Source organism: Ambystoma mexicanum, chromosome 12 (genome assembly GCF_040938575.1).
Source record: "Ambystoma mexicanum isolate Mex_15411 chromosome 12, UKY_AmexF1_1, whole genome shotgun sequence".
Classification (NCBI taxonomy): domain Eukaryota; kingdom Metazoa; phylum Chordata; class Amphibia; order Caudata; family Ambystomatidae; genus Ambystoma; species Ambystoma mexicanum.
Genome location: NC_090936.1, coordinates 431,241,499 through 431,267,110, shown reverse-complemented (window position 1 = coordinate 431,267,110; position 25,612 = coordinate 431,241,499). Strand labels below are relative to the sequence as shown.

Below are 25,612 nucleotides of genomic sequence, written 5' to 3'. Positions count from 1 at the left end.
TCTAACTGTTTGCTCGTCAAGGTAAGGCCATGTACCATACTCATTTTGCGTCCAATTTCTTTTCGTTCAAGACAGTACGTGCAAGGAACTAGTCACATGTTCTGAGTTTAGTCAAATTATTTTTCTATTTTTTTAAAGTTATTCAAATACTTATCCGCATGTGAATAACGTGTATAGTTCCAAGAACCAAAACATACCTTGCATTGAACCTTTTATGTGTCATTTAATTTTTTAACACATTGGTATTCATAGAGAATTGTTGATCTTTACTTTTCAGAACTTTCCACAATGCCTGCCTGTTCCATTGGCGGTTGCCCTTCGAAGACCCATAATAAATCTGAAGGTACTATAATGCATGTTTTCCCTAAGACAATAGATCAGATAAGAGAATGGGTCCGATATTGCGGATATCCACCCTCTGAGCTTGAAAGTAGAGTCCTAGAAGTCTTTGCGGACAAGAGGGGTGATCGATACCGCATCTGCAGCAGGCACTTTACCTCTGACATGTACTCCACATCATTGCTAATAAAGAAGAACACACCGCGAGCGAGGCGAAAATTGCTCTCAACCGCTATTCCCACTCTATTCGTCCACATCCCTCCACTGGTGAGTCAAGTTTACGTATTTATCTCTCGGCCTTGCGGTAGTGTGTAGCATTAGCTAACAATAATTTCCCCATTTATGTATCCACTCAATATGAAGGCGGAAGATTCTCCATCCGTGTCGTTATTGCAGTCATCAGCCACTTCAAGCGCCTATCGGGTAATCTTACTTGGCTATTCTGCCACTGACTTGTTTTAGGCATGTAAATCAATAGTTTTAATTTATCGTGTAATTATTTTACCTAATGGTACACCCTTGTACTCGTCCTCTAGTCTTTGTTTTCAGTTATAATTATTGTTATCCAAAATAATGCAAGTACTGTCTTTCAGGGAGATGCTGAGGAGTCCAACGTATTGACGACAACCGTTGATGTCACTCAGATGCTCGAGGTACGTTTCCGGACAGTTCCATCGATGGAGATCATCAGATCTTGCATTCTTGTAGCGTGATTGTTACACACAATGTTTCTTTCGTTTTTAGCCATTGATATGTCCTTCTGTCGTCGCCCTCCTATGTGTCTTCTTTTTTCAATATTGTGTTCATTACTAATGAAAGTCCTATGTTTCAGGGAGTCGATGGAGCATTAGTCCAAGAAGAAGGGGGAGCATGCAGTTACGGGTCGGCGCAACAGCTTGCAGAAGTGTGCACCGCAGTTACATCGTCCCTTGATGTTCTTATGCATTTCGAGGTATGGATACTGACAGTTCGATCAAGCGAAATCATATGACGTGATTACATCCGCTATACTTCCTTCTTTATTAACGCAAGTACTATGTTTCAGGGAGATGACGGAGCTTCTTCTACAAGAACATCACCCCTAGTAGTTGATGCAGATCTCTGGGTGGTGACACTTCCAACGATCGAGCAAATCGAATCTTATTTACATATCCATTATTTATTTTAGACAACTGATCATTTGTGCAGGTCTATTTAGATGAGCCGTTCACGCCTGCACAAAGTTTCTGTTCTTTTTATCAAAATAGAAAACCATACTAATGCAATTACTGTGTTTCAGGGAGTCACTGAAGCATCATCTTCAATAATATCATCAATGGAAGTCTATGAGGAGCCCGAGGTATGGATCTTGACAGTTCCATCTAACTAGATCAACAATGCGTGAATAATTGTCGTTTGAATGTTCTACACAAAGCGTTCATTCGTGTTTTGCTATTGAGATGTACGTGGGTATTGGTCCCCAAGTACATTTTGTGTTTTCGATATTATTATACATACTAATGAAAGTTCTATGTTTCAGGGAGTCGATGGAGCGTCAGTGCGTGATGGATGTGCTTATCATGAAAATATAGTCGTTGCAGCGCAAGAGGAAGTGGAGACATGCACACACGAGTCGGAGCAACAGCGTCCTGATGTTGAAGTTCGAGGCAAGAAAGTTTCAAAGAAAAGAAAGCAAAAGAAGGTTAGTGTCCTGGTCACTATATTATGTTGTTTTTCACTGTTAATAGTTCAATACTGTAAGTTGTGTTTAAACTGAACATCCCTTTTCCAATCTGTCCTCTAGTTGCGAGTGGGTGTACGAACTAGATCTACACAGACAGTGAAGCGAACGAGAGATGTTGCTCGTCAAACCTTTTGGCAGGGACTTGAGACTGGAGATGCATCGTGCCAATGGGAAGAATATGAAGTGATTGACAACGGAGCTATACCACCACCAGCCATTGATAGTGAATGTCCTCCTGGTAGTTTGGATGCAGTCGGAGATCAATTCACAGAATCCACACCCGCAAAAACTAAGACCGCGAGAAAGTTGAAGAAATTGTTTTATTCACCCATCTCCGGAGAAGGAACAGATGTTGCAATGGAAGAGAATGAAGTGGACGACAATGAAACACCATCAATATCACTGAACATAGCGGAAGACGATATCAGAGATTCTACCTTTCATGTGAGTGACATGTCCTCAACGTTACAGGCCGAACCAGCTGGGATGCAGAGTGACAGTATAAGGAAAGAGGCCAAATTCATTGTATTCGATAGTTGTTTGATTGATATTATTATTCGGATGAAATGTGGGCATTCGGTTGGTGGGGAAGTATGTGGGGAGCCATTCATTAATGTGACTCGTGCAATTCGAGGCACTAACCTTAAAATACATGCCACCTGTACAAAATATCATCCTTTCTCATGGTCTGCACAACCTATGCTGGGACAACTGCCAGCAGGCAATCTACTTTGTGCAGCGGCTGCACTTTTTAGTGGTTCAAGTTTTAAAAAATTAGAGTCTTTCTTTCAGTTTGTGGGAATCCATTTCATTGCGAAAACTCAGTTCTACAAATACCAAACCGATTATCTATTTCCAGCCATTAGCGAAGCTTGGAGAATGGAAAAAAATGTCTATTGATAGTACATTCGCGGGCAAACGGTTCAGGCTAGCCGGTGATGGACAGTGCGACAGCCCAGGATTTTCAGCCAAGTACTGCACCTACCACTTTCAGGACATGGAAAGTAAGAAAATTGTGAGTTCGGTGGTCGTGCAGGTGTCACAAAGTACATCCTCAGTGGCCATGGAGAAAGTTGGCTTTGTAGCATCATTGCAAGAACTACAATCGCGGGGAATGGTGATCGACCTGATAGCCACGGACAGACACGTTTCAATTGCCAAGACAATGAGAGAACAGTACAAAAATATAAATCACCAATTTGACGTTTGGCATCTTGCAAAATCAATCAATAAAAAATTGTCGGCTGCAGGTAAAAAAAAAGAATTGCAAGGTATTTCACAGTGGTCCAAGTCAATCAGCAATCATTTTTGGTGGAGCTCAAAAACATGTGGAGGGTCGTTGGAAATTCTACTGGAAAAATGGCGGTCAGTAATGCCACACTGTACGAACGTTCACCGATGGAACACGAACCAACATTTCCACAATTGTGAACATGGCCATTTGTCCACAGAGGAGGCACGGAAGAAGAAGTGGTTGATTCCTTCATCACCCACTCACAAAGCCATTGAAAAGATTGTATTTGATAAAACTATAACAAAAGCTTTGAGGGGACTCACGGAATTCTGCCACACAGGAGATTTGGAGGTGTTCCACAATATGTGCCTAAAGTACAGGCCAAAACGATTGCATTTTGGCATGGAGGGCATGATAAATCGGACTCTTTTAGCGGTCTTGGCACATAACCATAATGTTGGCCGTCAACAAAGTAGGACGACCGGAACTTTAGGGACGCTTCGCTACAATAAGGCCTTCACTAAAAGAAGTAAACAATGGGTGATCAAACCAGTGTTTGAGGATATGCAATATGAGTTTATTGAGAAACTTATTGTTGACGTCCTAGATAGGCACATAAATGGAGTTGTGAACGAACCTGTGCAGGGGACAACTGCATTGCCACCCAACATTGCCTCTGTTCCATGTCCACCTAAAGAAGAACTCATTGAGAAATACACATCACGGTTTAAATGATTGTAATTTGATTGTCTGTTCTCTCGAGTCTCCTCATGTCGCAGGCCCATTGAATATGTGTAGCTATGTATTGTGTAAATAAAAGTGATTGCTCAGTGTACATGCAATGTGTCTCTCCACCCTTGTTCATTTGCGCATTAAATTAAACCAAACAGTAATATAAATCATTTTTCAAAAAATATAGAATGTCTCCGTATTTATGGTTCTGTGGGGCTGCAAAGCACGCAGACAAAATGCAAAGATGGAGTGTTAATTTCAAGTCCTGTGAGACGGCCTTACACTGAATGTAGCTAACTAGGAATGTGTGCTCGTTCAAAGTGAAGGTCAGCTGCTTTGATTTTTTCTAGGGTGCCAGAATGGCCCACGACTCAGTATAAGGTTCTATTGTTATTTGACCTTGACAGGCCGGGACCACGTAAGAAACGATAATGAATATAATTTCAGAAACGAAAGCCATTTCATGTTCGTTCATTAGAAGAAATAACGTCTGCATAGAAGGAGTGGTATTTCGGGACTGCCCTACGCACAGACACAATGGAAAATGCAAATATAATGTAAGTAACTCTTTAGATGAGTTTATACCGCAATTTAATTACTATACAGTAGCTTTAAAGACGGGTTAAGTTGGACTTGTTCGTTCTATGTGGCATATTGTTTTGTACCGCGCACTATCTTGGGGAGAACCGTCTCCTTTTACGGAAGCACCTCAAAACCTTCCTCTTTGCTTCTGCTTTCTCTCTCCCTCTCCCCTGCTACAACTGGTCCACTGTCTGCGATCTCGGTCCTGGGCCCTTCCACTCTCCACCTGCACTCCCTGTCAACCCCTGCACTGGTGGACTGTCTCAGTATCCTACAGCCCCCCCCTTGACGTTTAAAACCCAGTTGCACTGTCCTAGCTATGAAATAATTTACCGACCGAATATATAAAATGAATAATTTTAATAAAGATCTGATGGTGAGACTAATTTCATTTTTTATGTTTTTCAAACAGGTACTTCACCCATTATTGTCTGTGTCACGAGTACCAGACACCGGCGGATGGCTTTTTCAACCGCCAGTTGCTTCTCCGCGTGAACAACGTTACCACCCTGACCATTTTATGGGACGATCGCCAAGTACAAGTATGCCCTTACGCGGTACTAACGGCTAGATGCAACATACAGACCGCTGTGGTGGCCTAGTGCCTCGTTGTTGGAACAGCCATGCGATTATCAGTGCGACCGAAGAGCTTATGTTATCGTAAACCAACACCCTGTGTACTGCACACGAACATCGCTTGCCTCAAGACGAACTATTTTGGATCGAGAGCAAAGAAAAATGAAAATCGCTGAATATTCTCTAAACATTTGATGTCCAATAAATGTACTTTGCCAAATGTACAATCTTGCAGTTTGCTTTTAAACCACAGTTTCATATTCCGAATTGTGGCGCTGTATTGTGAGATGATCTAAGACCCTGTGTACAGCAAAGGAACATCGCGTGCCTCAAAACAAACTTTTTGGAACCTGACCAAATAAAAATGCAAATCGCTGAATATTCTCTAAACATTTGATGTCAAATAAATGTACTTTACCAAATTTACAATCTTGCGGTTTGATTTAAAAGTACAGTTTCATATTGCGAATTGTGGCGCGCTGTGTTGTGAGCTGATCTGTGTTGGTTTCCGGGTTCTGTGTGGAGTCGCGTAGAAGACGCCTGGGCGCGTTTGCCTACGCAGCACAGTCACGTCACGGATAGAGGCGGGGAATATGAATGTTTTGATAAAGTCTGTTTCAGGGGTGGGGGATTTGATTTAGTGCCGCAAAAGCAGGTGAGCCAGGGCGATGGGGGGAAATGATAGGATTATCAGAAAATGGTGGCTGATTTCGAGTGCGTTAATGGACGAAAAGTCGGGTAAGGTCCATAGGAAAGTTTTCTACGATCTACCGAGTTATGCTTAAAAACACATGGCCGAACCGTAGGGACAATAAAAAAAAAGTCCCGGAACTATCCTTTAATATTAACCTCTGGCATCACTCTGGGCAGCCTTCCTGACCATTGTTCTTTCAAACACGACACAATGGGTGTTTTCCTGGTCTCACCACATGACAATTGCTTAAAATGCAGATTGGAGTTTTGAACCGCAACATCTCTTTTTTCACCCCACAGAGGAGCAGGGAGGCCATGCGTGTAAATTCACACCTGCGTTTGTTTTCCTCCAACAGCTACAACAGCCAGACACATGGGGACGAAGAAAAACTCCCCAGCTATATAATGTACCATGTTCCTTAAACCAAACAAGAATCTAAAAGTTTGGGATCACACTTGTGTAAGGTTTAGAAATGCAGCATCTGTTGCATGACACCTGGGTATCTGAAAGAATCAAACAGCAGAACGGCCCTTGTTGACAAGAAGTTGTGCATCTCCACACAGTCCTGGTCATTAAACTCAAGTACTAGAACACACAAGTCACTACATTAGTGATTTACTGTTTAAAATGCTTGCAGGTTATGTGGTGGTTAAACTGTTCAGAAAATTAAGATCTGTGCTGGTGAACATTAATCCGGCATACATGAAAGAGGTCAGAAATGACCTGTGACTCTGCACTTTATGGAATGTATGCACACAAATAAGAAGGCAAGTACTAGGAGTTGTAAATACTCCTACTAGAGGGATGGTCTGCACTAAGTAAGTACTTTGCTGCAAACCATCTGACAATGCTAGATTTCAATCATCCTGGAGTATGACACTATTCTGAGATTCTAGCTAGAACTATTGATGGATACATTTTGGCCTTCCCGACACAAACATGCCTTCATCAACACTTACTGCTCAATTCTTGATTCTAGGGTGAAAATGTTTAAGTAGTGTGGGGGGGGGGGAGAGGTGAAAAGACAGCTATTTAGTCATCGTAACATAAAAAGCTTACTTTTTAACGAGTGTATATGTCAGCCCATACCTGGCACAACAATATGGACAACAGCCTGGTGGTGCCAGGAGAAACCTGCCGGCCAGCATAGATGAGGTTCCACCTGATCTGCCAACAGCCGCCTGCGCCGATGACCCCACAAAAGGTTCTGCATAGCCCTGGTGTCTTCCTGCTCTTCCAGGTAGCTGCCTTGCCAGTCTTTCGCAAAGACGTACTCCGAGAGGCGGACGATCTTAGATCCCTTCTCCAGCAATTCCAACTCCAGCAAGTAGCGACTGCCCCGCAGACGATCAACCCGTTTCTCCACATTCACAATGCGCTGAAGCTGGTATGTCCTGCAAACAAAAGGTGGCCATTAGTATTTTGTCTTAAACCGGATATACTAGCCCCATTGAACAATGCTTTGGTTTCAAGGATTCTAATGAAAAGCTCAGAATGTCGCAATGGCATTATAACAAACATCTGGCTTATTTAGAAACCTTTATTCACAGAGACTCTATGTCTACACTTCTCGAGCTAATCTATATACTCTCACAATGTAGGCAGGAAAACGTGTTCTAGTAATGTATTAGTAGTCATGCAATTAAAATGTATATAAACCTATTTCATATTCTATTTGTAGGTACATATCGAAATACAGTACGCATTCACAGGGGAAAAGTAAAGCGGTGCAAAATAGTGACATGATTAACTAAACAATTCCTATTGGGCACAGAATTCACAACACAAACATATAAACAACTTTGTGTAGAGAAACGCTATCAAATGTTTTAATAAAACCTTAACGCCACATCTGGATGTGTCAACATGCATGTTTCAACCCTGTTAACGATGGTAAGGGATCTTCATCAAGACGCAAGGCCACTAGTTAATGTGTTGCATCAACAAAATCACAAATATTGACCTGCAATAGATGAAATTATAAATATATATACGTGACCAAGCGATCTGTGCACCACGAAACAAGTCGTTTTCTGTTCTTTTTCCTTGCCATGCTGACTTAAAAAATAAAGGATTGTCAGTCTGGACGAACTTTGGAGTTTTTGTCTCTTTGTGGAGAGTCACCTTGGCTTTCTCTACTGTTCTTGGGAGTGCATCCCGGCAACTTTCTCCCGGTTCCATCTCGGATCTGGGAATTGGTTCTTTTTGAAAAAGAAAAAGTATATATATATATATATATATATATATATATATATATATATATATATATATATATATATATATAATCACTTAAAAAACCTTAGTTGAGGTGCAGTTAAGTTGTGCAGATTTAACGCAACAAAACTGTTGAAATTCGGCGGATGTGGGAAGTCATGGCCAGCTTAACTCAGCACGTGCCTGTTGATGTCCCCCATAATGCGATTTCCCCCATAATGCCATTGTGTATGTCATTGTGACTCTCTTCTTGCATAATATGTATGTGCTCAGGGGCTTTGCAATGGGAACGCGAAGAGTTAAGCTTGTCATTACTTCCCACATCCGCTGAATTTCAAGGGTTTTGTTGCATTAAATCTGCACAACTTTAAGGTTTTTTCAGTGAATTTCAAGGGTTTTGTTATACCATCATTTTCCTACAGGTCACTAGCCATGGGCAGTGCCCACAGGCTTATGGCCATGGCCAGTGGCCATGGGGTTCGGCAGTGTCTACTGTACATGTTCCCCTGATAGGTTTCTTTTGGACCCACTAGGTGGTGTGATGAATTTGATGTCATCACTTTCCCAGAGGTAACCTCTCCTCATGTGGCAAGGGGACAGCAGTCGCTACCTGATCCTGACCCTGGGGGTGGCTAAGCGAGGGAGGATCCCATGGGAAGAGGTGACCCTAAGTGGACGGGTAACACATTGTCAGATGAGACATGGTATCCCCCCCTTTCCCTTTTAGGGATAGCCCCTACATTCCTCATGCCCTTACGACATTGTTCTGTAGAAAAGGAAACAAACCCGACTGATAATTCCCTACATACTCATGACTCAAGCTATACAACTGGGACGAGGAAGAGGGATAGAGGAATGGAGATCCGGTGAGCCCGGAAACCAAACATACACTCTATTTGTTGGAAGGAGGGGTGCCATAGGAGGATCTTTAAAATTCCAACAGCTGTTACAGGAAGGAAAGAAACTGACAGGAGCAGTCGGCTCCTGTTGGAAGAAGGAATGGCTCGTCAAGAGCACAACTGCCTGCTAGACGTGCATATGAGGGAGGAGCAGACCGAGTGCTGCCCAACGCTCAAAGACTGCCGATACCATTGAGAAGGAGAAGTGAGAGAGTCAGAGCTCTCACGTTGCACGGGCAGTGACAGCAGAACGCTGCCTCCAGATATCGGAAGTCAGGTGAAGAGCGGAGGAAGGATGGGACGCTTCTCCGGCCTACGGCAAACTGCAGCAACCACAGAAGCTTGTGTGGGATGCCGAAGCAGCATCACATTACCCTTGAGCCCAGCTGGGGAAAGTGGGAGGCCAGGGCGCTTCATGGCAAATGCAGCGCACTGTGGGAAATGACAGAGCACTATAGAGTTGATGAAAAATAACAAGCTGTTAAGAGGAGGGTCGCTAACCCGTTGCGCATTACAAGTATGGCAAAGGCTGAAGTCTTGTGTGAGTTTAAGTCCTGCACCTCAAATTGCTCTGGCAGGATAGTAAACCAGGCACTTGTGAACTTTTGTGAGAAGCCCTGGCAGGATAGTAAACCAGGCACTTGTGAACTTTTGTGAGAAGCCCTGGCAGGATAGTAAACCAGGCTCTTGTGAACGTTTGTGAGAATCTTGGCCAGGACAGTGAACCAGGCACTTGTGAACTTTTGTGAGAAGCCCTGGCAGGATAGTAAACCAGGCACTTGTGAACTTTTGTGAAAAGCCCTGGCAGGATAGTAAACCAGGCACTTGTGAACGTTTGTGAGAAGCTTGGCCAGGACAGTGAACCAGGCACTTGTGAAGGCACCTGGCAGGGGAGTACACCAGGTGTTGAGAGTCTGGGGCCCACATGTAAATAGTGGTACTGAAAAGAGAATCCCACAGAAGATACATGCCCTAGGATCTTGAATTGTATTGATGGCAATTTAAAAGAGGATAAAAAGGAAGATTCATGCCGTTAGGATTTTGAACTGCCTTAAATGTGGAAAGGACCTGGGGAAGAGAGTCTTTTGCACGGGAGTGAATTGCGATGCCAAGAGGAGAGGGTCATCCTCTTGGGCTACAAGGAACGTGAGTATTCTTTTGGAACCTTTTGTTTTGTTGGATGGAAACTTGGAGAAGGGAGGAATTCCCATGAACTGTGAATACCATCCAAGTGTAAGTCTATGTTGGAGTTGTACTTTCTGTTGAACTTGAACATTTGTGCACTTATCAAGCCAGAGACAATACCCTCAACTGGGATAGGATTTCAGACAAAGGGCATTGTTTTGCTTTGGACATCTTGACACAGGCCACACCCTTAGTTTTTGGTTGAGGTAGGAAAAGACCTCATATATTAGGCACAGTAAGGCATTTCCCAACCCCCTTATTATTTGAATAAAGGTTTATAACCACAATCATGAATCCTCTGTGTCCATGTCTCATTTCTGGGTCCTCACAATGACCACAGCCTTGCATGCCTTATGGGCCCACTCGCCAGGGCCTGTGGTCCTGGCCAGTAAACGCAGCCTTCGGCAATGTCCACTGTACATGTTCCCCCTGTATGTTTATTTTGGACCCACGTGCATTAGCCTGTATTACTACAGAGTAGGCTCTCTCTATTTGGCCTGCAAACAAAGGAAGGCATTTTACTAGTGAAAGATTTCCTCTTCAGCATTCTGTGAGCTGGATTTAATATTTATCGCCACTGTTTGACCTGCTCCCCTTCTAATGTCAAGCAACCGCTGGTGCAATTAGTTCTGCTTCCCTGATGGTGGTCCTGACAAAGGAGGTTTAATTTGTTTCCCCACAGAAACATATGGCTTAAGTACGCTTCAATATGATATACGTCTCATTATGATATACTTCGACCATCAGATGACCCATAAACTTATGTGGACTGTTTAGTAAGGTGGTGACTGTGTGCGAATGTCGCCCTAAATAAGTGCAGTTGGAATTACCCTGCGTTAGTTAATCCATAGGGACAGATGCAATCTTGCATACTGCCTTGAAATATATTGTTAAGACTGCTTTTGGGTGACTCGCTAACGTTAGGATTATAGTGATCATAGTTGGTCTATGTTATATTAGGCACAGGAGCCCCTTTTTCTGTAATCCTCGAGTGTCTTCATTTGATTTTTTGTGAATTTTGTCGAGATATCAATATGTTTGCAATGTGATTGTTTTCTGTATACATTTTATCCAGGTTAATAACTACAATTTTGTGTAATGCAAAATAAACTTAATTTCTTTCTTATTTATAATTTTAAAAAGTGCTCTATGAATTTGTTGAATGAATTTTACATGGTTGAAGTTGGGTCGGTAAGTGTAGAATGTCTAGCCACAGTAGGTAGGTTGCCCTGTAGAACACGGAAAAAGGTCTGTTGGGCAAATAAATATTATTTTGGATAGAGGATGTATTATATCATTCCCAGTGGGCATATCTTTTTGGTTTGTAACCGCAAATATGCACAAAAGTCCTCCGAATATGAAAAATAACCAAGAAGATACAAAAAAAAAACCCTGAAGATGCAAAAATGTTCAAGCCCCAGAACCCCCAACCCTCATCCCCCCAACTCTCCAATTTCACATGGTGTCCTCTTTCCCCCTTCCCACCTTTAGCCTGACATTTCATCCTTTTTCCTTACCCCAAAGGCTATTTTTTCAACTTTTCGTTTTCGGGTTACCCCAACTATTACCCTGAATATTCGCTAATATCGACCGCATCTGACAAAACAAAAATGGAGGCTTTTTCATTTCAGAAAAAACTCTGCTGCAAAGCACCATGGGAGATATCCTTATATATTGTTTTGAGAAGTGTCTTCCCCCCACCCCTCCTTCTCTGTAAAATCATTTTTTTAAACTACTGGACATAATAACCCCAGCCCCTGCTCCCCATGGAAATCGAGTCAACGCTTTGTGCCCAAGTTGTTTCGTACCTGGTCCAATTTCGTCCAGCAGTTTGGGCTGTGCGCTTCAACAAACATTTAACTTTTTCTTGGATGGGAAAATTAATGGGGACTAGGCTGAAACTGAGTTTTTATGTCGTCTTAATAACCTCTTTATTTTTATAAAGAAACCTTATCAAAATGTCCAGTGTGGGGGGCTGCGTAAGTACACTTTTGCCAGCAAGATATCAGCCAAATACATCATGCAAGTCAAAGGTTATTAGCAATTCATTTTTCGGGTTTCCTATGGAATTTGATACACAACTATTGTGCGCCATTCACTGCACTATAATGTTATAGTGCAGCGCTCGTCGGACTATAGTTAAGTTGAGTATCAAGTTCCGTAAGAAACCCAAAAGTTGAATTGCTAATAACATTTTGCTTGCATGACGGATTTGGCTGATATTTTGCCACAGGGCCCAGCAATCGGCAGAGTTTGGGAAAAAAATGAAAAGATTATTATGAAAGGAATAAAACGCTGTTTTTGGCCCATTTCATTTCCCCAGAGAGAAAGTACACATTTCTGTGCAGTGCACAGCAAAAACCACTGGACGGAATTGGACCAGGTATATTACAACTTGGGCATGAAGCGTTAACTCGATTTCCATAGGGAGTGGTGTCTGGGGTTTTCCCGTCCAATAGTTGTTAAAATATTTGATGGAGAAGGGGGTGCCCCTTTCTCACAAAATGATAGCTATATCTCCCATGGTGCTTTGCAGGAGAAAGGCTTTTCAGAAATGAAAAAAAGGTAATTTATGTTGCTCAATGAGAGAACCACAGTTAAAACAAAAAGAGGAAAAAAATACTATTTGAAAAAGGAAAAGGGATGAAATGGCACCAGGCTACAGGTGGGGAGGGGGACAGAGGACACCATGTGAAATTGGGGAGTGGGGGAGATGACTGGTGGCCAAGTGCCAAGCTTGAACGTTTTTGCATAACCAGATTTATTCAGTGGGATAGCCGTGGTTATAATAGAAAAAGCGATCAGGAATGAAAGTGCATCACATGAAATGATGAGGGTTGGGGGGAATGGGAGAGAGCCAGGGAGGGAAAAGAGACTTGAGGCGAGTAGGGGGGGGGGGGGGTCAGCATGGCAAGAGGAGGGGGACACTTGGTGAGTGCCTGGGAGGGCAGGGAAGAGTTTTGGATTGTGCATACTTTTTACGGATGACCACAGTATTTTTCAGTCATTTCCAGATAACCGGGGTTATTTGTACTACATTACTAATAATAATCAAAGTTATTTGAAGAAAGTTTTTTTTTTAATAAAAAGAGTTAAATATAAGAGATGAATCCAAATAAAGTGAAATATTACAGTTGAAGTGAGATGGGGCGGGGTAATGGGTTTTGCCAAAGGATATGGCTACTGGGTTACTTTACTGAATGTGCAATATGCAGCATATGCACAGTGGCCACTGCCACATGACCACCTAATGGGTCCAAAAGAGACATATTGGGGGAAAATGTAAAGTGGACACAGCCAAAGGGCATGGCTAGAGGCCTGGTAGTGTTTTACAATATACCGTGGGTACGGACTATGCTCACTTGCCAGGGCCGAAAAGCCCTGGCTAGTGGGCCCGAAAGACATATATAGTGGCCACCAAGTGGGTCCAAAAGAAACATACATGGGGAACATGTACAGTGGACATGGCCAAAGGCCATGGCTAGTGACTCGGTAGTGTTTTAAAAATGGCTGGTGGCCCATAAAAAAACGATGGTATAACAAAACCCTTGAAATTCACTGAATAAACCTTAGTTAAGGTGCATTTAAGTTGCGCAGATTTAACGCAACAAAACACTTGAAATTCGGTGGATGTGGTTAGTCATGATCAGCATAACTCATAAGCACATACATATTATAAGAGAAGGGATTCACAATGACATACAAAATGCATTATGGGGGACATCAATGGGAGCGTGCAGAGTTAAACTGGTCATGACTTCCGACATCTGCAAAATTTTAAGTGTTTAGTTGGGTTAAATCTGCACAACTTAACTGCACCTTAACTATGTTTTTACAGTGTCGAAGCTTATAAACAAAAAAACGATGTGAACTGTTATGAACGGCTCAATACAGTCCCATTAAGCAATTGGAAAATGATGTATGGACTTTCCTAACTAAATGGCAAAGGGCAGACATTCTTGAGGAGGAAATGGTGAAATTCCTATTTTCCAAGAACTCGGTCACTCCCACCATTTACTTCCTTCCAAATGTCCACAAGAATCCTTACAAACCACCTGGAAGACCAATTGTGACACTGTGCGGGTCACTCTTGGAAAATATGTCCACATTTATAGCTGAGGTCCTGTGCATCTTTGTATCTACACTTCCATCATATGTGAGAGACACCACAGATTTCTTACTGAAAATTGACGAACTACCGTCGGAACCCACTTATTTATTGGCAACCATGGAGGTGGTGTCTTTATATACATCTATCAAACACAACAATGGGATTTCCGCCTGTCAAAACTTCCTCAATACAAGATTTCTCAATCATTTGCAACACTCAACAATGATCCTTGAGATGATTAAAATGTGCTTGAACAACAATGTCTTCATATTTAATAATCAAACTTTTCGCCAAACCCAGGGGACTGCAATGGGTACAACCTTCGCACCGCCTATGCGAACTTGATGATGGGTCATTGGGAGAAAACTACACTATGGGCAGAAACTAATTAAAAATACAATGAGAAAATAGTGCTGTGGCTTCGCTTCATTGATGACTTATTTATAATTTGGGATGGCTCTATTGAGCTGTGGTGCGAGTTTGTCAAATCACTTAACATTAACAACGTAAACCTCAAGTTTACTGAACACCACAGTCGTCAGTCTATAGTGTTTCTGGATGTAGAGGTAAAGATAGAGGCACAAAAATTGAGTCATGCCTGTATAGAAAAATTACAGGTGCTAACATTCATCTACACGCAAATAGTGCACATCCCAAGCCTCTTCTATGGAGTATTCCATATGGAGAGTTCATCCGTATTAGACGTAATTGTAGCAAGATCATGGACTTTGACTCAGCCAGTAAAATAACGGCCCAAAACTTCCTACAACAACAGTACCCAAAAAGATAATTGAAAGGGCATATCTGAAGGTCCGAGAAATGGACAGACACAAAATGTTAACAACATTCAAGAAAGACCTAACAAGCAAGAAGAGGAGAACACCATCAGGCTCATTTTGACATTTGGAAGCCACTCGAGAATTATCAAACGGATAATTAATAAATATTGGAAGGTGCTGAAAGCTGATAAAGACATAGGAAGTATGCTAAATAACCACCCTGATATTACCTTTCGGAAAAGCACATCCATAAAAGATTTAGTGGTGAAAAGCTATATGTCTACAGAAAAGAATGATTCAGGCACTAATTGGCTTTCCACAACAGGAGTTGGTTTCTCTAAATGTGCAAAATTTGTAAATATGCGAGAAACTGTAAAAGTTATGCTCACCCAATACTGAAACATCTGGTTCATATTGATTGTACAATCACATGTGAAACAGAGCTGGTGGTGTATATGTTGATGTGCCCATGTCTTAAATGGTACGTTGGAAGTACAAAATGTAAGTTGAAAGTACGTATCCTGCAACATGTCAGAGCCATTATTAACAAAGACTGCTCCTACCCAATGGCAAAACACTTTTCTGAAATTCACAATGCCGATCCTGCGTGTCTTACATTCTTTGGCATACACAAAGTCATTCCAGGTCCCGGGGGGTGGGGGGGGAGATAATGAGAGATTACTCTGACAAGAAGAGACTACATTTATTTTAGACTTCGAAAGTAAGACCCTGGTGGGACACAATATTGATGAAGAGCTCAATACCTTTTTAGGGACATAAGGACTTGTATCTGATACAGTATAGAAACCTTAGTGAGCTTATGACTATACACTGTAATTTCCTGTCCTTAATTACTTGTGCTAAGTTTCTTTTATTCTTTTCTATTTTGATCATCACTTAATTCTCACTTTTTTATGGCGACTTGCAATATGACCTATATAATCATTTTTTAACAACATAATGTACACATGTGGCCATCGGCATGTACAAAAATCTTATTACTAATATGTTACTCAAGTAGTGGTATTTATTATACATCTTGTTGATATTTTTACATTCGAAACAGTACTATTCTGATTTTAGAGCGCCTGGACAATCTTATCTTTTGTCCTATTTATGCACATAGCACTTTCTGAGCACATTTCTCTCCTATATTTATCTTTTCCATTCAATGCATATAGTAACCATAGGAATGTTTCATTGTACTTTTTCATTGCAGGCCGATCTTGCGTATGTTGCTCTGCATGTTTACATTTGCATCTTTAGAAATTAATTATGTAATTGTGATCATGTGACTACCGTTTACAGAAAGCAACAATCATGCACTATGCACTTTAGACCCTGACAGTGTTGTCTTTTAAAATGTGAAATGTATTTTATTATTGGAATCACTATGCACTTTATATTATCACAACACTGTCTGACCAATGCAAAGTTAATTTTAATTATATAATTACATAGCTTGTAACGGTAATGCCTACACGCTATAATTGCTATTGGTCTGCAAAATATACTCCCCAAACTCTAATGCACTGTGTCATTATTACCAACGGTTACGGTAATCTGAAAATACAGAAATGTGTTATTTTATTTTTTGTCCACATTACGGGGGCCATTATAACATGGATTCTGCAACTTTGGCTTTAACAACACTGTCATTGTGATATTCCATTATTCAGTCCAGAGATGATACAATTTAAATAATTAGAATTATGTTCCCAATATGGCTATTAAAGCGCTATGTTTCATTTGTATAATACACACTAGTAAGGTTGGCATAACATAACAAGATGTATTATCAGTCTCGATAGCCCAAGCCAAGATGGCCACTGACCACTATGTCAATTTTGCAAGTCACCTCTTTGATGTTTTTCACAATGGTGTTTTTTAATAAAAATAAACTTCCTGTGTGTGATGGGTTACTGTGAACAAGCCACTAGGTTGTGGCGAAACGCGTCAGGCTGCCGTCTGGCAAGAGATTCTCACTGGGAGAACTTGAACTTTTAAATTGCTACTAACGAAAATAAAGGTTTTTATAACGTGCAACTGGAGTAGCAGCGTTTGTCGTTGGTTATACGTGACCATTATTGGAACATTTATGTGTGGAGTGCTGCTCGCCTGAATTGCGTCTTTTGATGTTTTTCAACATTGGAATATATATATATATATATATATATATATATATATATATATATATATGTGTATGTGTGTGTGTGTTTATTACACGGCCCGCAGTAGCAGCCATGTAGTTATGGTTAAGTTGCTAAACTCATAACAAGAGCACTTTTTCGGCAGTTTACAACTTTGCTCCCCCTGGATGAATCCTCACCAAACTTTGCAAAAAAAGTATATGGCTTGCTCTGAATTTTTTCCCCAAGTTGGGAGAGGTTTCGTGTGGGGAGGGGGTGGGAGGGCAAAGTTATAGGGGGGTATTTTTTTCCATAGACTGAATGGGGAAAAACTTTGCACATGGCTACAGGCCGAACGGCTAAATGAATATTCACCAAAATTGCGGCAGGGGCTTGGGTCAGAAAGCGTGCTTTTGTGTGTTTGGTGGAAATCCGACCAGTACTTTTGTTGCAAAGAACTGAAATGCACGTCCCAAAAAATGTGTGATATCCTGTTCGCTCCACGGACAGAAGTGTTGTTGGCTCGCAGTACGGCGTGCTGATGGAGAAGTTTGGACTCAGCCGGTGGTTAGCTATAGGGAAGCGTGGTGTGCGTCAACATTTTTTGGGAAGGCCGCCATGGTGCATCAGAGGACAGTGCGGTGGTGGAAGGGTCTGAAAAATGTGCTGACCGGAATGTGTTGGCAGCAATAAGGGAGGGAACGGGTGGGGGGGTGAGAAATGGTTCATGTGACATATTTAGGTGAGTACTTTGTGTGGTGATTGGAGGCAGCTGTCGTAACGGCCCATAGCTTCTCGCGCTACCCGTTTGCGGCAACCTCTTTTCATGGTGAGTGGTGGCAGGTCAATTGCAGAAGGGGAGTGAATTGCACATGACATAGGTTGGGTGGGAGCGGGGGTGGCTCTGCGCTGCTGCTGGAATGCAGTAGTTGGGCACATGGTGGCATGCATAGGTGAATGAAGGTGTGGATGGTCTCTTGAAGGATTACACTATTGGGTGCATGGCCGAAGGTCGTAGGCCATAGGGCATGCACTCAAGAGTGTAGGGCTGCAAAATACCCACCGCAGGAACCCATGTTTGACTCTACATTCGGTAGAGGGTGGTGCTTGCATAGTGTGTCTGTGCACATTGGTTGCAGTAGGGCCAGTGTTGCGAACAGAATGTGGGTAAGTTGCCAGTGACAGTTTCTGAATGGAAGTGGGTACGCCCATAGTATGTTAATGAAAGGGTACAGGAGTGCATGAGAGAGTGTTTTGTTTCTACATTACGTTAACTGTTGGAATTTGTTGCTGCATAGCTGCATGGAGGTGCGCAGGTTGGGTAGGAGTGCTGGTGGGGCTGTGTGTGCGCGGATGGTCATAGCTGGTGACATGGTGACATGCATGGTGGCATGACGTTGCGCTGTGGGTGTGTTCAAGGCCTATGCTGTGTGCAGATTTGTTGAGATAAGCCCAATGTTGTGAAAATGTTGTGGGTAGTGACACAAGTGTTTTGTTAGTACATTATGTTAACTGCTGGAATTTGTTGCTGCATGGCGATGCGCAGGTTGGGTAGGAGTGAAAAGTATCGTCCCAGTCTCCCCGCGTCGGCCTATCAGGAAGACTTTGTGAGTATGACACTTAATGAAGATGGAAAATAGACCATCAATCTGAGTTATTTGAATCCGTTTTGATTGAATTTGCCCTGATTTGAAAAAGGCACATGCTGTGCTGAAACACGTGTAATCTAAAAGGGCACTACCACGTTATAGGAGTTTCAACTTTTATGTTTCATGATTAAAAAACAAGACTATGTTTTTGAACACATTGATTTTGTGTGGAGCAGTTTTTGTGTGTGTGAGGAAAGAATTTACTTGATTTTCAAAACAAAAAGGTATGGGACTTTGCCTCTTTCTCCTCACACATTTGTGACACCCTAGTATTTAGCATTTAAATTTGGGCGCAGGACCTACGAAAGTTGGCACAACAAAACCTCAACCTTCCCATTTCATGCTTTGGAATGGCATGACATTTATACTGTAAAAGTGTTACAGTAAATTTCGACTGTTGTACAGGAGTGACAGTGTTGGATGATGGCTGCTTCGATGCGATTGGTGGATGTGTGTGTGCCTATTTACGCGTAACCCAATGAAGTCGAGTTGCACAGAAGGTAGTGCAAAGGGAAGAAGGACTGCTCCAGCTTTACAGGGGTGAGGCCCTTGCGCTACTTTGGGAGGCGCATGTGCCAAAATCTGCCCTTTACACCACCTTGCCCAATTGCCATGGCAGTGTGGGGATTAGCCAATCAGGTAGTGTGGGTGTGGTTAACAGGAAGGGGAGGTGAAACTGTTGTACATTATACATGGCGACCCACATTGTGTTCACTGTAGGTGATCCCTTTGTCATAGATCAGCACAACTATGCCCTGCAAAGACACTTTGATGTCAATGTTGGTTTGCAAGGAGTGGAAGCATTATGCAACGCTGTGTATGAGTGCAATTTCACCAATATGCATGCACTTTGCAAAGACCTTGCCACTTTTCCAGTAGTACATGTTATCGTCATCCATTACAGCGGCATGTATATGGGTTAACTGCCTTGCTTAGTTTTGTTCCGTAGACTGAGGAGATTGCTGGATGTGGTGCAGACGCTTTTTCCCACCACCAAGGTGCTTTCTTCATCCATAATACCATGAGGAGAATGGCCCAATGCTCATGGATGTCGTTTCGAGCCAGACACAGGTAGGTGCATCATCAACAGAAGCATTTACACTTTTTTGTCCAGTCGTGGGATGTTCTTCTGCAACAATGACATCGTTAGTTGTGCACATGCAGAGTTGTCCAAAAAAATGGCATTTTGTTGTCACCCATTCGCAATGCAGTTTTGTTTGCTCGTCTACAGGATGCGGTGAACAGTTTATTGTACTAATGTGAGCATAAGAAAACACAAAAGCTAATAAAAACTGAAAAAAGGTGTTTCTGTAGAAGCATAAAAAAAGCAACAGACTCTTACAAGAGTCGCCCCTGACCACTAACTCCCCCTATCCTGGTTGCAAGTTATTCCCCCAAGCCCACACGCAGCACAAAAGCCACATCCGGGGATTTTGCGGGTGACGCTAAGAAAATGGAACTATGGGGATTGCCCAATCAGATTCTTAGGGTGTGCGACAATAGGAAGAGGAACTCCTGCTTCACTCGGGCCCGGCCCTCGACGCACTTGGGGACCCACAAGTGCCACATTCGGCGCTTCTCACCATGCTGACCTATTGAAATGGGACTGTAGTGATTGTCCCATTGCTGTGTGTCACAGGAAAGTGCGCCAATGCGAAGGACGATGACTCCTGCTTTACTGGGGCATGGCCCTCGCGGTACTTGAAGAATGGCACGTGCCATGTACTGTGCTTCTCAGAATGCTGGCCAATGGAAATGGGACTATCGCCTTTGGCCAATCAGGTGCTCAGGTTTACCTCACAGGAAAAGGCGGCATTCACTTTTCCCATTACTTTGTGTAGTGCAGCTGGCAAACATTCAAGATGCACAGTTTTCGTCGTGGGTGATGGCTTTGTGGAAGATCTGTGCGTGTATGCCCTCCAAGAAGACTTGTCTGGCAGTTTCGGTTCGGAAGAAGTGGATGCTTTGTGGTGCAGTGTGGAAGCGTGCTGTTTCGGCTGACTGCTTGTAGAATGTCGACGCGTGGCCTCTTCAGCAACTGTAGATGTTGCAATCGTGCACTTTGGAGCCTTTTTTAAGGGTTACATGCCTTGTTCCCGTGTGTTCCGTCAACTGAAGATTACGATGAAAGCAGTGCAGCGCTTTTTTCCTACTGCCACAGTGCTTTTCTCATGCATACCCCCTGAGAGTAGTGTGGAAGGATTCCAATGTTTGCTGTCGCCAGCCAGAGGCTGGATGGGGTCTCATCAACAGAATTCTCCTGTGAGAATAAGAACATTGATTCGCGATACATACACCGTTTCAAGCCGAATGGCATGTCTTTGTCGCACAGTGGCAATGAAATGTTTCACAATCTACACACTGCAGTGAAGACCCTATTGTAGGAATGTGAACTGACGTTGAAAACACACATTTACATATGGAAACCACAACAAAACTGTTTCTAGCAGTACGTTTAAAAAAAAAAAAGTTTCCTTTAAGAGCCACCACAACTAACGACGTCCGCTCCCATGGTTGAAAGTTATTCCCCCACTCCCGCGTGCGCCCAGCACGAAAATTGCGCAAATATCATGATAGTTGCAGGGTGGCACTTTTTTCATACGGCCCTTTTAGTTTAGTTTCTTTATTTGTACCATGCACCAAACCCTCAGGTAACTGGGCGCCAAAGCTTATGCAAGAGCTACAGACAGTTTAGAACAAAAACAAAAAGGAAAACAAGACAGTTTTTACCCATGCATCCAAGCCCTACCATAAAACTGTGCAGTACTGGCATGGAAAACATCATGATGGCCAGAACTCCCCAGAGAGTGCACAGGGAAAACATGAAGAATAGGCTGCCACCCATTTTTGCCTATGTTGTGAGGACAGGAGGGCACTGTTGTGAGGACAGGAGGGCACTGCCTAAAACCACCATTGGGCTACACACAGTAGCCTAAAACCATTGGGAATGGCAATGCTGATTGCCAAAAAGCAACTCAGAACTGTGGGGAATTCATTTTCTTAATCCCAAAAATGGTTGCAATACCGGTACTCACCACTATCAGAAAGCCGGCGTTTTAAAACCACCAGACTTTTGTGTAAAACTGAACAGAGGAACCCAAACCAGACCAAGGAAAGACTTGCTAAGAGGTGGATACAATGTAAAACTATATTCTGAAATGACTTGAAGGAAGTAATTATTTAATGTATATGAAAAAAGTTTGATTTAAACTGGGAACTAAAGTGACATTTAGCCGAATTCTGCCTGACAACTACCCCCGACAGGAGAAACCTGCTCAGCCACTCTTCCCAGGCCTAGCTGCATCCTGCTTCCCCACCAAAAGGAGGCGACACCTCCCTGATTGAATTACCTGGGGACTGCAGGAAACATTCAATGGACTCAGGCAAATGTTATATTGGGGGGGCCGTAAAGTGTCTTCCTCTTGGGAGAAGTGGGAGGAGAAGTGCCTGTGAGATCCAGCTGAGCTTGGGGGAAGTGGATAAACCAGTTCTTCCACCATGTGATGTGGGAAGTCTCACCCCTTTTTGACTTGGGCATCCGTTAAAAAGATAGATAACTCATAGTGCAGACTGGTCAAAATTATATAAGTAATATCATTATTCTTGTGATTTTTCTGTGCACGTTTTAAGAGGCGTTAGGACCCTGTGGTGTATTCTGGGGGGTTGCTAGCGGAAAATAGGGTCTTACTCCAAATGTCCTCATGTTAAAAATCTGACACTTCATCAATTAATGTCCATACTCCTTGTGTGTAATTTTTGGTAAATGTCCGATATTGGTAAACCAGTCAAAAAGCGCAAAATGTTGTCATTTTTGAATGCAAGCCCCCAGGAAGATCAGAGGCAGACAAGCATGGACCCTAAGGAATATATAATGTTTACATGTAATTTCAACAAATTGTGTATCTGGGAAATATGTATTTGAATCAAATATAGATTTGTGGGCAAATTGACCAGGGGAGGATCCTCTGACCCATAAACAGACCTCATCATGACGACAATCCATTTCCTTCCCCCAATCATGGGAGAGGGGAGAATCGGGCCAATGACAAGTAGAGAGGGGTAGGCTCAGTTATGCCACACACACACCCACTTCCAAAACACATAAAAAGAGACTGCTGGGACAGGTAGAGAGATTCAATTCCATTTTCTGAGGGACGCTCTGCCGGGAGACTCCAGACTTCACATCCATCAATCTCCAAAGACCAGAACTTTACTTCAGAACTTAAAGCAAGGGCCTAAACCCACAAACTGAGAACTCTTCTCAGCAGGCCTCAGCATCCTTAAAATCATCTGCAAACTATTCCACAGCCGGGCGAGCTGTTTGAATTCTTTGTCAAGAACTTTTGCCGGAACCGCAGACCAGGCCCAGACCGCTGTGAGCAGAACCAGAGATCCGGATCGCTGTGAGCAGAACCGGTGCCTGATTGACCCGCCGAGCAGAGAGAACCGCCGCTGGATGTGTTGACCAGATCCGTGACGAGGCCTATTTCAAATTTATATTGTGAGTACCTAGCAGAACTGTGCAGAACCAATCTCTTAGTTAAAAATAATCTAATCCAAACTATTTTAACCTAATTAGAACAGCCTCCTAGAAATCGTGTCATCTGTCATTTGTAAAGCTGCACAACTGTCACCTGTCAATTCTGCAGCTGCAAGCTGTCACCTGTCATTTTGAGTTTTACTTTAAATCCGAAAATGTACCTTTATTAAATCGTCCGTATCTCTTGAACCGTTCGGGCTAGGAACGAAATTCATTTTCATTTTAAAGCTGTGAGTCTAGGCTTTCCAACTAACCTAGAACCGACTTCCTACTCCCTATACTTTTTCCGCAATCGCGATTTACGCACTCGCGAAATTTACCGCGATTTGGCTCAATTGCTCCACTTGTCAAAATAGCAGCTCCATTCTTTCCTTTGTTAAAATCCGTTTGCAACCTGGTAATAACTCAGAGCACTGCTAAAGTGAGCCTGAACTAATATAAAGTATCTCTCCCTCACCCTGAACCTCCTGCAGGAAATTAAAATCAATTTTAGCATCTTCTCACTTCATTGCCACCACATTTCAAAGTAATTTGCCTGTGTTTAAAACTCATACCTGTTTTCTCTAAGCTTGCCGGGGGAACTGGAACTGTGTATTGCATCATTATCAAGTGTGATTTGTTGGGATTCTTGAAGTATGTGTGCTCTCCTTTTCATCTCCTTATATTGTATAAAGGGGGGGGTGAGTTGCCAGAGAAAGGTGATTACATTGTTGTTGGTTGAAATCATATCAAGTTTATTTGCTGTACTGCATTTTATTCCACCTTGCATTTCCTTGAAACCATCAAGCATTTTCAGCTACCTCATCCTCTATACTACCCCTAAGTAATCAAGTTTACCACTGTAACATTACCCATTGTGGATCCACATCATATGTCTAAGTGTACTATCAGATATTAATTTATTATAAAAGTGTGCAATCCAATATTAATTTATTATAAAAGTGTGATAGATATATATTGTTATATTTCTCAAATAAACCTTTTAAATTTGCAAAACAGACCTACTTCTTGGCTCAGTGGGGTCAGGGGGATTCTAAGAGAGGGGTGTTATATAAGGGTTGTCATCCAGAGTACATGAACTGGACCTAAAAATATATCAATAAGGGTTTCCCTCAGCATCCCAGACTAGGCATTGACTTAGCTGTAGTGTTGAAGTGAAGCCGCTTAACACATGGGGGTCGAAAGATGAAAGAATCAGTTACAATACCAAGCTGCTAGAGTTACAGCGGACACAAAGAGACTAAGCAGGCAAAAGTATTTGAGGGAGAGATAGTTGATCACTCCTGTTTCTTACCGAAGAGGTCCAAAAAGAGGGTTCCATTCTAAGGCTGAGGGGTAGGGCATTCCACTGTTTGGAGGCTACCACAGGGACGCACGCTCCCCCCGCTCTTTTTAGGAGGAATCCAGGAACGGTAAGGCAGTGTGAGTACGCAGCTCTAGTTGGTCTAGCTGGTTGGCGTTAGTTGACTTTATCTGCCAAGTATTTGGGGGTGGAATTTGAAAGGCATTTGTGGGTGATGACGAGCATGCGAAGGGCAATTTTATCCCATACTGGTAGCCCTTGGGTGTCCTGTCTGAAGCTAGAGATGTGAGTAGATCTAGGGATGCTTAATGCTGATTTTAAGGCATTATTTTGAAGAACCTGGAGTTTGTTGAGGTTCTGTTCGGAGGTGCCTAGGAAGAGGGTGTTACAGTAGTCAATCTTGGACAACACTAGTGCCCTGGCTAAGGTAATGCAACTACTAGGCGAGAGGAATGACTTGCAGGCGTTAAATAGCTTGTTAGTGTAGGCCGTGGAAGAGGCGCTGGCATTCACTTGCTTCTTTAGAGAGAGGGTAGAGTCTAAGTATAACCCCAAGGTTTTGATTTCTTTGTCAACTTTGATCGGGTTTCCATCAATGTTGAGGGATGCATAGCAGGAGTCTAATTTGTTAAGGTGTGTTTGGGAGAGAACGATCAAGAGCTCCGTTTTTTCATCATTGAGGCAAAGGCTGTGGTCTGCCATCCACGCCTGGATTTCCAAGTATACCTCAATCCATTTAGAGTCATCTTCATAGCACCCCGGTAGCGTGATGAGAACCTGGGCGTCGTCAGCGTAGTTCGTGTATGTGACACCCAGGTTATCAAGACGGTCAAAAAGGAGCTTAGTAAAGATGTTGTAAAGCATTGGCGAGACACACAAGCCTTGCGGTACGCTGCAGTGGATGGGAATGGGGTCCGCTGAGG

General features: G+C 42.7%; 1 protein-coding gene across 1 annotated transcript in view; it reads right to left on the bottom strand.

Moving 5' to 3' along the window:
* Positions 1 to 25,612, bottom strand: part of B4GALNT3 (beta-1,4-N-acetyl-galactosaminyltransferase 3) — a 946,759-nt gene that overhangs the window by 40,613 nt on the left and 880,534 nt on the right. Inside the window, exon 15 of the mRNA XM_069628599.1 lies at positions 6,970 to 7,274. Coding sequence (XP_069484700.1) covers positions 6,970 to 7,274 — 305 coding nt within the window. The remainder of the gene's footprint in view (positions 1 to 6,969; positions 7,275 to 25,612) is intronic.